Source organism: Panicum virgatum, chromosome 1K (genome assembly GCF_016808335.1).
Source record: "Panicum virgatum strain AP13 chromosome 1K, P.virgatum_v5, whole genome shotgun sequence".
Taxonomy (NCBI): Eukaryota; Viridiplantae; Streptophyta; class Magnoliopsida; order Poales; family Poaceae; genus Panicum; species Panicum virgatum.
Window position 1 is genome coordinate 16,855,239 of NC_053136.1, and position 16,906 is coordinate 16,872,144.

A 16,906-nucleotide genomic window follows, 5' to 3' on the forward strand; every position below is an offset into this window, starting at 1 on the left:
TTGCCCAGCGACATCCTACGTAACATGTAGTTTCTTTTTGTACTCTTTCTTTTGTGATCCTAAACTATGTGCACATATTGTGGCACAACTCTGTTAACAAGTAGTAGTAATATAGAAAGAATAAATATTTTAAAACAATCAAGGTCAACCAATGCCTTTCGATAATCAATCAAAATAACTATGTTTTAGTTTAGTAACTTTATGAACCGCCGTCACAAAGCAATCAAAAATTAAAAAAAGGATACACAATCTCCCAGAATAGTCTATTTAGAGGATAATAACTATACGGACAATTAATAGAGCTAGCAACAAAAGTAGATATGCCCCTAAAGGGGGATCTAAATGTGGGTCCAGTGTGGCAGTGTCAGACGTGAAGTTAGATCAAATTACACATTAGCTAGATCTAGTTGATCGAGGAGAACTGAACAGTACTCTAACAGCAGCTTTACAAGATAGCTGCAAAAGAATATACATAACCATTAACCAATAGTACAATATATAACATAAGATGGCACAAAAACTTTCATATCAATGGTCTAAGCAACCCATGAAGTACCATATTGTAAGTTCTTCCTTTGTGAACCACATTAGAGAACTGATTCAAACACAGAATCCTCATGGTTCCAAATTCTCTTCTGAAATATCCACGTCCTCTAAACTGAATCCTGTAAAAACGAAAAGCAGAACAAAAGATTTGAGTGCTACTGTTGGATAAATGGGAAAACATTCCCAGGAATGGGATAATGGGCATTACACACTTTCAGGAGAGAAATAGAATTCAGTGCATAAGCTTTTTTAGTTGACAATATAGATATCCAAAGATTGGGCAAATGTTCTTTTAAAATGCAGTTAGTTAGAAAACTGATTAATTATTGACTACTAGTACTTTCTAGTTTCTAGTAGTGACATCTGATCGTTTCTGATAAAAAAATAATAATGGTAGCCTATCTGAGTCAATTATCATAATCATATGGACCACAACACATAATTCAGTAAATACTGTGAAAACGGAAGCTCAAATTGAAGAAACAGAACAAAATAAGATTCAAATTGGATATGATGGTATTAGCTACTCGCACCACACAACAAGTGAATCATGAGTCAAGAAAAGAAAAAAACAACCATGGACTAGTAGAGAGTACGAGAGCTCTAAGCTGATGCCAATTTTAAAAAAATGCGAAAGCAAGGGAAACTTACTAGAGATGTATGGTTAACTACAAAACAGAGAGCTTTTCTCTAATTAAAATCAACTAAGAAGAGGAAGAAACAAGAAAAAATTATGGCACAGTCGCGTACCCAAATTATATACAGATACCAATGATAAGGGACATAATTAAAGGACAAAAATAGTTAGCATACTTTTTTTTACTTTAAAAAACAAATGAAGTTAGGATTTTTCTATTGAACTTAGGATTTCTATCATTACATTTTTTGTTTCGTGCATATGAAGAGTATTGCTAGTTAGCTTATGAATGCCAAGAGTAGCCAAGAACTTCAAGATTTTGAAGACTCTCTCATCAACCACTTCACACTTGACTTCAACTATTTTCAGGTTTCCTAATATTGCAGCTGATATCTCACTTGGATTGCGTCTTCCTTTGATCCCTAATTTATGCTGAGGTCCCTGTAGGGCACAGAAACATTCCATCAAGACCAATCAATAACCTATAGTTTGTTTTTAACAAGGGAGCAGTTGTCCATTATTTAGAAAGTGTATACCTCAGAAAGTTGAAGAGTGAGCTTTTGTAGAACTGGCGAATGTTTGAGCATCCAAGTAAGTGCATGGAAGTCAGGTGGCACACACCAGAAATCGTTGAGTAACAAACTCTTCAACTTGCGGAATGTAGGGCAGTGCTTCATTTCCATATTGAAAGTAAACTGAGTAAAATGCAGAAAGAGAAGTGGATATAGAATAAAAATTAATGCGAATATGGTGATTAAATAACTGGATTGCTGAACAACTTTATGAACATATAAAATTGAATATATGTAGGAGAGCATAAATAATGAGGAAATGCAAAAGCAAAACCTTTCAAAGACAAAAATGGAAGTGTAAGCGTACCGTTATGGGTACAAATACCAGGGCCAAATTCTCAGCTTCTTATATATCTTCAAGAAGCACACATTTGTTGTTTTCATCATGTAGAGTGAGACGATAACAAGGATAACAATTCTCGAAACAATTACTGTGACGATGGGCCACTCTAACAAATGCATCCTCCAATGAAGGCATCGACCGAAACACAGGAGCCTTGGAGAAATGGCCTTCTAGGTGCAGTGAAACAAGGCTGGGAACACAGAAATGAACAGCAACCTTATGACTGCCCAAAATGCTGTTTGAGACGATTAGGTGTTTCAGGGACTGTGACGAGATCTTCTGAGCACTGAAAAAATTGCAGTCTGTAATCTCCAGATGCTCCAGGGAGGGACAACTTGAGAGATCATTGAAATTGGTCTCCAATGCTAGACCAACGATCTCCAGCCTTGCCAAGTACGGGGAAACCAGAGGCTGGTCTTCCAACTGACCGAAATGATGTTGATCAATGTTCTCGATTCTGAGCATCCGGACTTGGCATTTTACAGCATGCTCGACCCAGCGATTCAGGCAGTCCATGTCCTCGTCGTAATGGAATCTGCAGAAGACGAGCTCAAAGGATTCGAGAGGCGCGCGGCCACGCAGGCCCATCAGATGGTCGACGAACCCCTGGCGCTTCATCAGGCCCGCCCATTCCACTTCCTCCTCATCACTGCTGTCATCCCCCGTGCACCTGATGCGCAGGCCGGTGGCGGACTTCCAGAGGTGGCGCCAGCGGCGCGCCAGCACGCACGTCCCCACGGCCTCCGGCGCCGGCAAGAAGCCGAGGATGTGCTCGAGGACGCCGTCCGGCAGCGCGTCGAAGCCGTCGCGGCCGCTGGCCGCGGGCGCGTTCTTGCCCCTTTTCCACGGAGGCATTCCGTCGAACAGAAAGGGGGCGTCCACGCTGCCCGACAACAGACGATTAGAGAAGGTTGCAGGTGAACCGGCCGGGAGAGGAGAAAGATCGGGGCGGCCGCGCTCGCCTGGCCGTCGGCGGCTTCAGCCGTGGTCTGCAGCGGCGCCGGGGTAAGGAGTTGTTGAAGCCGTGTCGGAGAATCAGCACGATTGGCGGCAGGTTGCGAGTGGAGTCAGTGCCACAATCGGGAAAGCACGATTTGCAACAAGTCCTGGAGAGAAAAAAAGCGGGGGACCTGTCGCCCCCCCCACCAACAGGTGACAGGGGCCTGTACAGCCCCGTCTTTTTTTCCTCGGATTTTTATTTTTGTATGGACCTATTTTGAGCTATTCGAGCGCGTATTCGTCATCATCGTCGGTAAGATGTCGGCCGCTAACTCCTACCGCGCGTTACTTGTCCTTCATTAAATCACGGAAAAAAATCACAAAAACTTCCCTTATTTCACGAGCATTATGGAACCCACAAACATAATAAATTCACATAAATAATATCTATAAAAACAAATGACAAGTAACCTACCACAATCATAAACATCGGATACAAATAAGCGGTCAACAGCTATCTCATTACAAATAAACATCATATACATCTAACCACCCATAGGGCGTCGGACCCTCTTAGCCCTCTGCTGGGCACGGACATGTCCCTCGGAGTAGGTGAGAACATCCGGAGACCTCACCTGTCGCTCAGGACGCGCAAGGGGCTGCGGTGTCTGCTGCTAAGAGATCCCAAGTGGTGCTCCTCCTAGCTGTGAATACCCCAAGACATCGGGGTCACCTTGCGCGGCAGGCTCTTCTGGACTCAAGCTGTCGAAGTCGTCTAAGGTGAATGTCTCGTTATCTGGTCGAAAGGAGGAAGAAGAAGGTCCGGCGCCCGCATCGGGGTAGAATCCTACGCAAAAAATATGGATGTTAGCGTACGCTCGTATATTTCGTAATGACATGTAGAAACCGAAATACGAAACATAAATTAACCTGTGCACGCCGGTATCTGTGGCCCCGGTACCATCCCTGGATACGGTCCGCCAACTGGTGCTGTCCCTCTAAACATTCCAGTATGGCCGAACGTAGTAGCTGGATCGTATCCTGTATGTGATATTAGTAAATATGTAGGAACACTTGATGTAATTTTAAAGAGATATGTACGTTACCTGTACTTGGGAAGAACTGCGACGTCGGCCCGTGTATGGTCGACGGACACGGGAACGACGACGACGCCTGAGACGACCCGTGGCTGTCTTTGTACTGCACACGGCTTCCGAAGTTGTGCGTTACCTGACGCAACTGATCACGCTGCCTCGACCATGCCTCTATCTGCTCAAACTGGGTCATTGGGGATCCGGCACGTACCCTCGTCAGGTAAGTCGAGCAGTCCGTCTCCATCATGTTGCAAAGGCGAAACTACATCAATTAAATAAAGTTACAAACACATGAATTATCTTATGAATATGATTATATATATGCAAATATGATCAAGAGACTCACCGCGCCAGCTAGTGTCTCCACGTGGTGCCGGGCATAGCCATCCTGAGGCCTCGCCTGGTGTGGCTGCGGGTGAGCGTCAACAAAAACCAGACGAGCCCGAGTCCGGGGTAAGTACCAGGTGAGGTAAGCCCTAAAGGAGCTATCTGTGTGTGGTCCTGTTGGATGGACCAAGTGCTCGTCTGCCTGTTCCCATTGGTCCACCCACGGCTGGATCTTGGTGAGCCAATCATCAGAGCACGGCAAGCCACTCCTTGACAACCTACAAAGTGGACCACGAAGAATCGTTAGAATCGACACGAATGTATGAGCCAAGTTCATTCATAATTACCTGTGGTCCTGGCGACTGACACGCTCCAACGCGGTGGGCACCGGAAACTCCTGGCGCTGCCCAAACTGTCTCCTGACTCTCCAGGGACAATATGCCTCAACCGCGATGTCATAAACCAGGACGGCGGAAGTAAGCCACAGGCTCGCATTCGCGGAGCAGTGCGAAGACAGGCCTGCTGGTGCACGGGTAGCCACAGCCTCTGAGCTGTAAGGCTCCCAGACAACGTCCTCGGGCGTCAGCATGTCGAGCTCCGAAACAAACTCAGGATATGCGCGTTTAACCCGCGCATGTGCCCAGGACCTCTGCATTCCGAATAAGTAAAATTAAAAGTGCGCTAATACATCATGTAACAATGAATAACAAAATTAGGTTTGTTGCGAACATACCTGACGCCAGATCCAGATAGTTCCCATAGTGGGCCTCTCGTTCTCCTCGTCGCCGTACATGCCCCCGTGGTAAGGCTCGTGGCTGACCAAGGGGCGACCAACGGCTAGCCTCTCGTACGACCAAAGCTGTAGCAGTAGTGGGCACCCTGACAGGATAGAGTTCTCATGTGTCTTCATGCACCCATCGCAGAGTCCACGGTAAGTGGCTGCAAGTACCGCCTCACCCCAGCTGTAGGGCGGTACGTCCTCGTCCCCATCCGCAATCTCCCGTCCATACGGAAGGAGAATCCTATCGACCGAGTTGCCATGAGTGTTGTTGAACATGATGTAACCAAACAACCAAAGTAGGTACGCCTCCAGCGATCTGGTCACACTGTACTCGTCGGCATCCGCAGCCAAAAGGGCAGGCTGCATAAACAATTAAGATAAATAGTTTCAACTATCAATGGAACATGTGAATTGTAACAATTAAATTTATATTTGGAATGAATACGTACTGTAAACTGTAGGAACCAGGTCTTCGAAGGACCTGCTGCTCGCGGGTGCGGGTTGATCGGACCTGCTTCATCCACGCGGTCAACCAGGGCAAAATGGGCCTCCAGCTCATCCTTCCATGAGGCCGCCACCACACGCGGACCTACAGCCTCCCCGACGATAGGGAGGCCGAGGAGGTAGGCCACGTCCTGCAGCGTAGGAGTCATCTCCCCACACGGGAGGTGGAACGTGTGTGTCTCCGGCCTCCATCTGTCAACGAGCGCCGTCAGGAGGGATCGGTCGAGCTGAATAGGCCCAACCTCGACAAGACGGCTCAGAGTCAGTAGGCCGGCCTCACGTAACCTGGAAAAAAACAAAAAATGTCGAAACAAAAGAATACCGGCGAATACATAAGTCATAAACAATAATATTTCATTACATACCGGTCACACCAATCGTTGTGTATAGAGATCGCCTCGCCGGGTGGACGAGGACGTAGCACCTCTAGGGCTCGGTGCTCAACAGCTGCAAAGTAAGACCTGTGGCTCGAGTCGATCACTGGGTCTAGCAAGGAGTCCATCGCCATACCTGCATTCAAAAATATATGAGAACACATAGCTAAATATATATTTCATACAAACTAGACACATAAATACAATAATACTTCATTACATACCTGCCATATTTCATTACTACATATTACAAATAATGAAATACAATTGTGGATCATGACACCGAATGCCTTCCACGAGCAATTCTCGCCGATGCTCGTCTGAACGTAGGAGGTGCTCCATCTCTGGGATTTCCGGAAGGACCGACGTCAGCAGCATCGTGAAGTGCATTTTGAGGACACTTCTTGTAGTTGTGACTCAATGATCCACATTGGCTGCAACGTTTTTGTGCCTTGCTTGCTTCCGACTCGTCCATACCATTCCGAATACGACGTGTCTGACGGCGGCCTTTGCCTTTCTTAGTGGCTAGATCAGGAATAAACATCTTATTCTCATTATCCTGAGTGAAAGGCCCCACAATTCCAATCCCGTATACCTCATGTCCCCATGTGGATACAGCTGCTTCCTTGCTGAAGTACGGTGAAACAAATAGTCCTGGCTATAATGCAGACTCTGCACATGCCGCAATGAGATGGGAGCATGGCATATGCAATAACTTAGGCTTCATGCAGGAGCAGAATGCTTTGCCATCAACTGTAATCAAACTCTCCTGTACCACTCTATCTCTACGGATACCACGACCACTTCTATCCTTACATAGAACCTCAAATCTATGCTCCATTGTACCTGTGGATATGACGCGGTGCAGTTTTGCCTTTTCAATCTTCTCTTGCATATATTGTGTCACTATTTTGCAAAACTGAATTTGGGGGTTGCTAATGTTTATGCTTGCAGCCATGTAACGCTCTCTGAAATACTTCATGCACCCATACATGATGAACTCAACAATTCCCACAAGTGGAAAGGCACGACAAGAATGCATAACCATATTGAAACACTCTGCATGGTTCGTTGTCTGAATACCATACCGTATTCCGTTGGTATCATAAAGGAATGACCATTTCTCCTTAGGTGCACCTCGAATCCAGTGTGAAAATGGCTTCTCAATTGAATCCCTAGCCTCTGCAGCCTGACTCGTGCCTGCTCCTGATGCCCTTACCTTCACTAACTCTGCAGTCAACTGATCAAACATCTGCCATAATGCATTGAATTTTCTCTATTGATTTTGGGTGCACAACCTCTTAAACAGGTTCTTAAGATCCTTGTTCTTGAAGTGTTCATAGAAGTTTGCACCCATATGCCTAATGCACCACCTGTTTTGGACATCAGGCCATAATGGAGGCGTTGTCGCAGTTCCACATTGCAATTTCAGTATTGATTGCAGGATACCTGCATGCCTATCACTAATAAGGCACACATCTGGACGTGCAGCAACAACATGATTCTTCACTCGTTCAAGGAACCAATACCAACTGTCTATGTTCTCATTCTCAACAAATGCAAATGCGAGCGGAACAATTTGGTTGTTACAATCTACACCGATTGCGGTGAGTATCTGATCTTTATACCTTCCAGTCAAAAATATGCCATCAATGCAGATCACCGGAATACAAAACTGAAATGCTCTAACAGAAGCACCTATGCAAAAGAAGGCTCGTTGCATAATTCTTTGTCTCCTAGTCACGGCTGGTAAAAGGTATGTGTCATAAAAGCTTCCAGGATTTCTAGCAGCAACCTGGGATAACATACGAGATAGGTTATCATATGATACCTCGTATGTGCCGAACTGCATCTCGAACACCCTTTGTTTAGCCCGCCATGCCTTCAAATAACTGATGGTGTACTGGTAAGTCTGCTCAATGTGTCAAATAATCATTTTTGGCTCATAATTTAGGTTGTCCATAATAAACCCATACATTTGCTTTGCAACAAAGTCGCATGATATATTGCGATGCGAGGGAATAACTTCTGACAGCAAACAAGTGTGCTCTGTGACAATGGAACATTTCTAGTTTGACTTCCATTTTCCCTTGAATGCATGTACTCGCCATGGACATCCAGCATTCACACACTTCACCTCATATTCTTTACTGCCAGACTTCACGACTCTGAATTCTCGTTTCAATGAGATTGCTCATAGTCTCACAGCATCTTTTACGGCTTCAATGTTTGGATATGTTGCACCTTGCACTACCTCATTCCCTCTGTACTCCCACTCCTGATTTCGTACATCTTCTGCGATATGACTGCCAAAACCATGCTCTTTCCACTCTTTTGGCAATGAGTACTGCTCGTCATCAGATGAGTCCTCATATTCTTCCATCTCTATTGCGGTTTGGTCTTCTGCCTCCATCTCGTCCACAATGCTATGTATCCTCTCTCCCTCATCAGCAAGGCCCTGTGGTCCCATGTTTTGGTTCTCTGTCTCTTCTGACTCATCTTGCTCAACATAATTGGTCTCTCTTCGAATACTCGGAGTTCCTTGATCTGCACAATGTTGGATTTCATTTTGTGTCTTATCCCGGATTTGAACAAGAATGGCCAGAGGCCACCCACGCTCTAGAGCTGCTTGCATGTACTTTTGCCAGTCATCAGTGCTGTGTATCATCATTAATTCCCATAATTCACTTTCTACCTCCCAATTAACAAGAGACTGGACAGTGATCACATGTGTCAACGGATCAACATGGAACCCACGCTGCAGCCACTTACATATGGAACCAAAACTCCTTTCCAGAGGTTTATCTATGCCGCTAGATGTGCGCTTAAAGGCAGAAAGATCTACTCCATTTGGCCCATACATAATATTGTATTCACCATAAAATACTTGAAACTGCATTTTGCTCGACATATCTGTATATCACATAATACTTATCGAGTTATACTCTTTACTTCACTACCTTATTCAATAATCCGTAAAAACTAAGTATGGAATTCAACTATAACGTATAAGTATTCATAACTACGTGATGACTCTCGAATTCTATACTGCATATGCCAAATTCTATTCTAAATCATAATTAATTTATAAACATGTCTCTAATAGCACTGCAATTGTAATAATAAATGCGTAGAACTAATTTTCTAAACTAATTTACTACTACGTAACTACAAACTAAAGTATCATTGAACTCCTACTTAAATGGATCTACTATAGCACTAATTAAATTAAATTACTCATATTTAAATACGTAGTACTTAAATATAACAATATTTAAACTAAATGTACTAACCTGCAGATCACAAGTGCTGAATCCGGCAGGGCTTCGCTGCTTTCCTTCTCCTCACTCCTCTCTTTTTTTTCTGGATTTTTGGTGGAATTTTCGGGCTCAAATGAGGAGGGAAGGGGAGGGCTGGGGCTTTTATAAGGGGGGCGACCCCGGTCGCCCGCGGGGGGGGGGGGGCGACAGGCCCCCTGCCGCGACTGTGGGTCGGGCCCAGCGGCGGTCGCCCGTGGGCCGGGCGACAGGCCCCTGTCGCCCCCCCAACGGGCGACAGGGCTTGTTTTTTTTTCTCCAAGGACTTCGTTGCAAATTTGAAAAAAAAATTACACATTGGGCCTGTCGCCCTATGGGAGGGCGACCGGGGTATATTTTTGAAATTTTTGAAAACGGACATATATTTTTGAAATTTTAAATTTTTTTTAAATATAAAAAAGAAAAAAGCGCCCGCTAGTGCTTGGGCCGCAATAGGCCCAACGCAGGATAATCTGACGATGCAATGTATTCACATCAAGCTTACAGGAATCCTACGAACGGCAGCGGGTTCTTCCTCCTCTTTCCACCGCCTTCTTTGCCAGACTCGATGCGGGGTTAGGGCTAGGAACTTTTAGGGTTCGGGTTTGGGGGTTTAGAGTTATTTTTGGACCTAGAGGAGGTCCCCAAACCGGCGGTGGAGATGGTCGCTGGGGCGGGGCATCGCCACATGCGGTGGAGGAGGGCGGATGGACTGAGGATGAAAGCGGAGCGGTGAGGCTAAGTAGGTTAGTGTCGGGCGGCCGCCAGCGGTGGCTCCGACGGCAGTGAGTACCACTAGTTTTCGAGCTCCGACGGAGTCCTTTCCGAAATTGAGGTTCTAGGTCTTCACGAGTTTCTCCGTCCAACCGATCTGACCGGTCGGAGGAATACGTCTGACCGGTCCTGTCTGAAGCCCGCTGGTGATGATCGTCTGCATCCGCGCGTTCTAGCACTTGGGTGTGTTGGCCAGATCAGCTTCAACAGACACATAGCTAGTTTATAAGTTAACGGTTGCCTATACTGATTGCCTTCCATATTATTTGAATTGTCTCTTTACTTCACTCAACATCCGCTTATTATGCCAGGGCTCCAAATGATATTGAAGCAATTTTTAATTCATATAGTGCAAGATCTGCAGCCATACTTTGTGAGCCCAAGATATAGCCTCTTTTAACGAACTGGTCATTGTCCTCCATACACAGTTTATGAAATTCTTCATTGCATTGTATTGGGTTTAAGGAGCTGCAACTCATATTCAGAGTGTTGGTTTTAATTTCTAAAAAACTTTATGAAGGGGTGGCCTTATCTTCTGGGCTTTTACTGTGGGAGCACCGTATATACATTCAAGGTTAAGCAAGTGGGCTGAAATTTATGGTGCCTTCTTCAAAACGTCGTCGTATTTCCGCTGGTCCCCCCACCCCCCCGGGGGGCTTCTTTTTTTTAAAAAAAAAGAACCTTTTCTGATTCTTGACTAATTATGTCATGAATACATATGTATTTAAGTATACATTATATCCAGTAGGAAAAAGTTAATTTTTGATCATCCAATTCTGGTCTCAGTTTGGTTTTGGTCATCGAACTCCAAAAGCGGATATCTTTAGCCATCCGACTATCAAAACCGTTCAAATTTGACCATCGGGCTGTTTTGGTGAGTGGTTTTAAATTTTTTATTTACAATTAAGTCCTTAGATATTAAAATAATTATTACTTTTTGCCCGTACCTCCGATTTAGGTCATTCTTGCGGTCACGCATTCGTGACGGTGAGCTTATCTTTTAAAATGTCCTTTATACTATTTTATCACTATTTATTATATTATTCTTATATTATTATGTAAAACAACAATATAAGAAAAATAAATAAACAATTATAAAATAATATGAACAACATTTTAAAAGACAAAGCTCATCGTTACGAAGGCATGACCACAAAAATCACTTAAATTCTAAGTGATTCTTGTGGTCATGCCTTCGTAACGATAAGCTTTGTCTTTTAAAATATTTTTTATATTATTTTGTAATTATTTATTTTACTTTTCTTATATTATTATTTTCACACAACAACATAAGAATAACATAACAAATAGTGATAAAATAGTATAAAGAACAATTTAAAAGATAAAGCTCACTGTTACAAATGCGTGATCGCAGGAATGACCTAAATCGGAGGTACGGGCAAAAAATAATAATCATTTTAAGATCTAAGGACTTAATTGCAAATAAAAATAATTAAAACCACCCACTAAAACAGCCCGATGGTCAAATTTGAATGATTTTGATAGTTGGATGGCTAAAGATATCCGGTTTTGGAGTTCGATGGCCAAAACCAAACTGAGGCCAGAGTTAGATGATCAAAAATAGACTTTTTCCTATCCAATATAACTTATAGATGATCAAGATGGCAGGTTTCATGGTTTGTAGTGATTATTCTTTTTCGAGTGGCATTCTTGGTTTGGATCGTTTGGTATAGAAAAGATTTTAATAATACTCCCTCCATTCTAACTTATATTTCGTTTGATTTTTTTATCTAAAATTTGACCATTCATCTTATTCAAAAAATTTGTGCAAACATAGTTAAATTTAAGTCATTATTAAAGAACTTGTATTGATAAAGGAAGTCATAACAAAAGAAGTGATATTTGTATAAATTTTTAAATAAGACGAGTGATCAAATTTGAGATAAAAAAATTCAAACGAACTATAATTTGGAATAGATAGAGTGATTAATAGCTATTGTGGAGTAGTAATACCGAAAAATAAAGGAAAATAGTCTCACCTTTGCTGGGTCCTCAATTGGATGTTGGGTTGTGCTGACAGTGAGGTCTTTTTCTCACCACTGTTCTTGTATCTGTTCGACATTCCAGAGGTCGTTCGTGCGTGCTGTACCAAGAACGATCCTTATTAATTAGCCGTGTTGGAGGGTTCCACAGTTCCACACGGTACGGTGATGCGACTGTTGCCGCAGGCTTGGATGGCAACGGGACTCACGGAAGACGCGAACACGCCAGGCGAGTCGCCGTGGAATTCCTCCGCGTAGAACAGTGTGCATGCAGCAAAACATGTCCGGGCCGGCACGCGACAAGTTCAGACGAAGAAGGTGACATGGCGCTGTACGTCTTTATCCTTGCAAGGGATGGAAGTCCTTTAGTTTTCTCTGGTAGATCCAAATCCATATAAAATCAAACAATGATTTTATGATCCGTCGATCAAAATTTTAATCGAAATCTGAATAAATTAATCAAAATTCTAATTAAAATCCGAACAAATCCATCTGAATCCCAATCGGATAACCCGGATAATCAATAGCTCTCGCAGTCACAGCATGGCTTGTACGTGTGTAAAATTTATAGTACCCTTAACAACACGAGCACATATCAGGTGCAAACCAACTTCTCCGTGCAAACTATGGAAACTTTAATCTAGGCCATCAGATCAACATCCAAGAGGAGGGGCGCAGAGAGGTGGGAGGAGAAATTTGTAAAAGTGTGATTATCCAATCTAAGAGCGGGTCCAGGTTGTAAAATTATCCAATTCCCCATATCTCTTGGATGTTAATCTAATGACTCGGATTAAAGTTTTCATAGTTTGCACGGAGAGATTGGTTTGCACATGATATGTTCCCTAACAACACACGGACACTGTGTCAATAAAGCTCATAGGAACAATTAAGCCAATTCAGATTTCAAAGTAAGAGAGACACGATGGACAAAAGATTCACATAATTTTTGTGTGAGATGAAAGCACCTAAGTTATATAATAGTAATTATGAAAGTGACTAGTGTGTCATGCTGTAGGACCGGAAAATGCGACCAGAGGGGGGTGAATGGAAGCAACTCAAAATAATTTCGCACGGAAGCAAACAGATCAAACTCCCAAATTTCAAGAACTTTAGCAAATTAGATCCAAACACGAGAAAAACTCGAAACATAGGTTCACAAGATCACTAGAAATCTATTCTCAAAATATTATGCAAGGAAATTAAGTATAAAATGCGGATCAAGAAAACCTAGATTGAAACCGACGATAAACCTGACGAAGAACAAATAAGCACGATGCAATGAAACGAAGAACAATACTTAATGATAAAGTATTAAACCAAGTACTTGTTCTTACAAAATTGCATCTAGCCTCCGCCCGATCGTCCTCCCTCTCTTGATTAGAGAGATCAACAAAAATCTCTCACTAGGAATTAAACCCTAGGCTAGACTAGAGAGAGGAGTGCACGCAAGAAGAGCTTCAGGGAGGCGGCTACTGTAGCGCAGAACTGTTCACGGCGGCTACTGTAGCAAACGCCCCAAAAACCCTAAAAACGCATACCCCTCAATCCTATGTGCCACATATTTATAACCCATAGGGTGGCACTACCTAAATTACAAATTTGGCATTACATAAATCAAATTAACGTAATCGGCGCGTATCACGCAATATCATCCTCCACGGCAAACAATCTCGATGTCCGCGATCCTTCCATCTAGCACCATGGCGTCCCGTGATCTTGCCACACGACGATCCGGAATCTTCTCGCGATCGACAATTGTCCCCGTCTTCGGCCACGTCCGCCGCAACGAACGTCCGGGATCTTGGTTTTGTGGCTTAACCAAGAAACCGTCCACCAACGTTCTCTCGCTGTGTCGTCAGGTACAGTAGACATACACCGTACGATCTCAAATCCCTCGAACGCAAATCTTGATCCACCCTTCACCGCTCTCAGTCCATCGGCGTGGCATCATATCTTCATTCTTCACACGTCGCCGCATGTTCAGTCTCCACCTATCACCTGCAACGACACCAACCAAGAGAAACGTCACACGCACACTGTGTTCAATCACTCATCACAAGGTCCTAGCCCCACGGGCATCTCAATCTCCCCCTTGATGAGTGCATTGACAACACCACACCACGCAAATTTATTCAAACAAAAATAGAGTAAAAGAAGAAGGAAAAGAAAACAATCTAACAAACTTGATCCCCAAAGACATGGGCTAGCAACAAAAGCTAGGCTCGACACAATCAAGACAAATACAAGAGTAACTGAAAAGCTCCAAAGCTGACAAACTCCCCCTGTCAAAATGCTCAAACTCAACCTCCCCCTGAGACTCAGCAACATTTCAAAAGCATAATCTCAGCAAGAAAAATTAACTCCCCCAGCAAAATGAATTTGTGATACTCATTCTCCCCCTTGTTGACAAAGCACTCCATCAAGTAAAAGATACATGAGGGGACGGCACAGATAGAAGCTTCAGAGACATATATCAAATACTTATACCAGCGAAGCAGCAAAACCAGCTGTTCAGAAAAACAGCAACACAATGCAATGACCATAGAAATTTAAATTAGAACCTTTTGAAAACCAATTAGTCAGACCATGCAAACAAATTCAAAGCCAGTATCAAGCTGAAGACAAGACATATAGCAAGCTCACACGACGGGTAACAAAGCTTCCAATCAAAGTTCACTGCAAATGCTTGAATCAGGTCTATGCCATGAAAGACAAACCCGTGGCACACACAACACCTACGACTGGGGCAAGCTGTGAGTAACCAACTTAGGCTGCCATGCCTAAAGCACAAGTCTGTATATACAAACCCAAATCTCAGCATCATATATATATATATATATATATATAGTTCCCAATGTTATATGATGAATATTGAACCCATTTTTCTTTTGTTGTCCCTGCTGATCTGGGATCTTTTGACAGCCCCTGGACTATAGAGTGCCCGGTTCATGTGTGTCTTTGCGACACAAAGAACATTTGTTCTTTCATAGGCCCAAAAGAAGCTACATTCACAGTGACGAACCGGTCTTTGACCCATTGAAAGGAGCCAAAACCGAACCGTGAGCAAGATATATGTCGAGTATTCAACCAGATACTAGAACAAGAACATGTAAACAAGCCTGATAAAATCATGAAGTATCTGTGTGCTGTTTTTCAAAACAAAATATGGTCACCCAAAGTATCACAACCTCTCCAAAGGCATTTATCACAAATTCGCTGAAACAAGTATAAGGCATATGTAACCGAAGCGACAAAAACATTGATACTAGAAAGGATAACACACACCAAACTCACCACGCAAACGTGCAAACGTGGCTTGATCGAGTGGTTTAGTTAAAATATCAGCCAACTGCTGACTAGTATCAACATGCTTAAGCTCAATATCACCCTTTTCAACATGATCTCTTAGAAAATGATAACGAACATCAATATGTTTCGTTTTAGAATGCAGCACAGGATTCTTAGCAACACTGATGGCACTGGTGCTATCACACAAGAGAGGAACATGAGAAAACGACAAACCAAAATCGCGAAGGGTAGCTATCATCCATAAAAGCTGAGAACAACAACTAGCAGCAACAACATACTCGGCCTCTGTAGTAGATTGAGCAACATTGGATTGTTTTCTAGAGGACCAAGAAACAAGAGAAGAACCCAAAAACTGGCAAGTACCTGATGTAGATTTTCTATCCAAACGACACCCAGCAAAATCAGCATCAGAATAACCACACAAACTGAGCGTCGAAGAAGCAGAGTACCAAAGGCCAAATTCAGGAGTGAAACGAAGGTACCTCATTATGCGCTTCACCGCCTGACGGTGAGAGGTCCTGGGAGACGCCTGAAAACGAGCGCACAGACACACAGCAAAGTGTATATCCGGTCTCGTCGCAGTCAAGTACAAAAGCGACCCAATCATGCTTCTATATTCCTTCTGATCCACGGATTCTCCATCTTCATCAGCATCCAAAGCTGCGCTAGTCGGAATGGGCGTTGAAATTGGCTTAGCATCTGCCATGTCAAACTTCTTCAGGACATCCATTGTATATTTTCCTTGATGCACAAATGTCCCTTCCTGTGTTTGTTTAATTTGCAATCCTAGGAAAAAGGTCAACTCACCCATCATAGACATCTCAAACTCCTTACTCATTGATTCTGCAAACTTTGCAACAAGAAAATGAGACGAACCACCAAAAATGATATCATCCACGTATATCTAAACTATTAGAGAATCACTGCCTTGTCTGAGGAGAAATAAAGTTTTATCAACAGAACCCATTTTGAACCCGTTTTCAAGTAGAAAAGTTTTCAGTCTAGCATACCAAGCACGAGGTGCTTGCTTCAACCCATATAAAGCCTTTTGTAACTTGAAAACATGATTAGGAAATTTAGGATGTTCAAAACCAGGGGGTTGTTTAACATAAACTTCCTCTTCTATATACCCATTCAAAAAGGCACTCTTCACGTCCATTTGATAAAGCTTAAAACCACGTGAGGCAGCAAAAGCAAGCAAAATGCGAATAGCTTCTAAACGAGCAACAGGAGCAAAAGTTTCACCATAATCAATACCCTCCTTTTGACAGAAACCCTGAGCCACCAATCTGGCTTTGTTTCTAACAACTAGACCATCTTCCCCTTGTTTGTTCTTAAAAACCCATTTAGTACCAATTGGTTTGCAAGAAAAAGGTGGATCAACCAAAACCCAAACCTGATTCCGTT

General features: G+C 43.2%; 1 protein-coding gene across 1 annotated transcript; it reads right to left on the reverse strand.

The window, feature by feature from the left end:
* Positions 1–297: 297 nt before the first annotated feature.
* Positions 298–2,953, reverse strand: LOC120653372 (FBD-associated F-box protein At4g10400-like). The gene is made up of 5 exons (XM_039931133.1): positions 2,188–2,953; positions 2,063–2,097; positions 1,720–1,878; positions 1,471–1,624; positions 298–665 (listed from the first exon to the last, which is right to left on the reverse strand). The coding sequence occupies exons 1-5, from the start codon at positions 2,951–2,953 to the stop codon at positions 616–618; spliced, it is 1,164 nt and encodes a 387-aa protein (XP_039787067.1). The 3' UTR covers positions 298–615.
* Between the last annotated feature and the right edge of the window lie 13,953 nt (positions 2,954–16,906).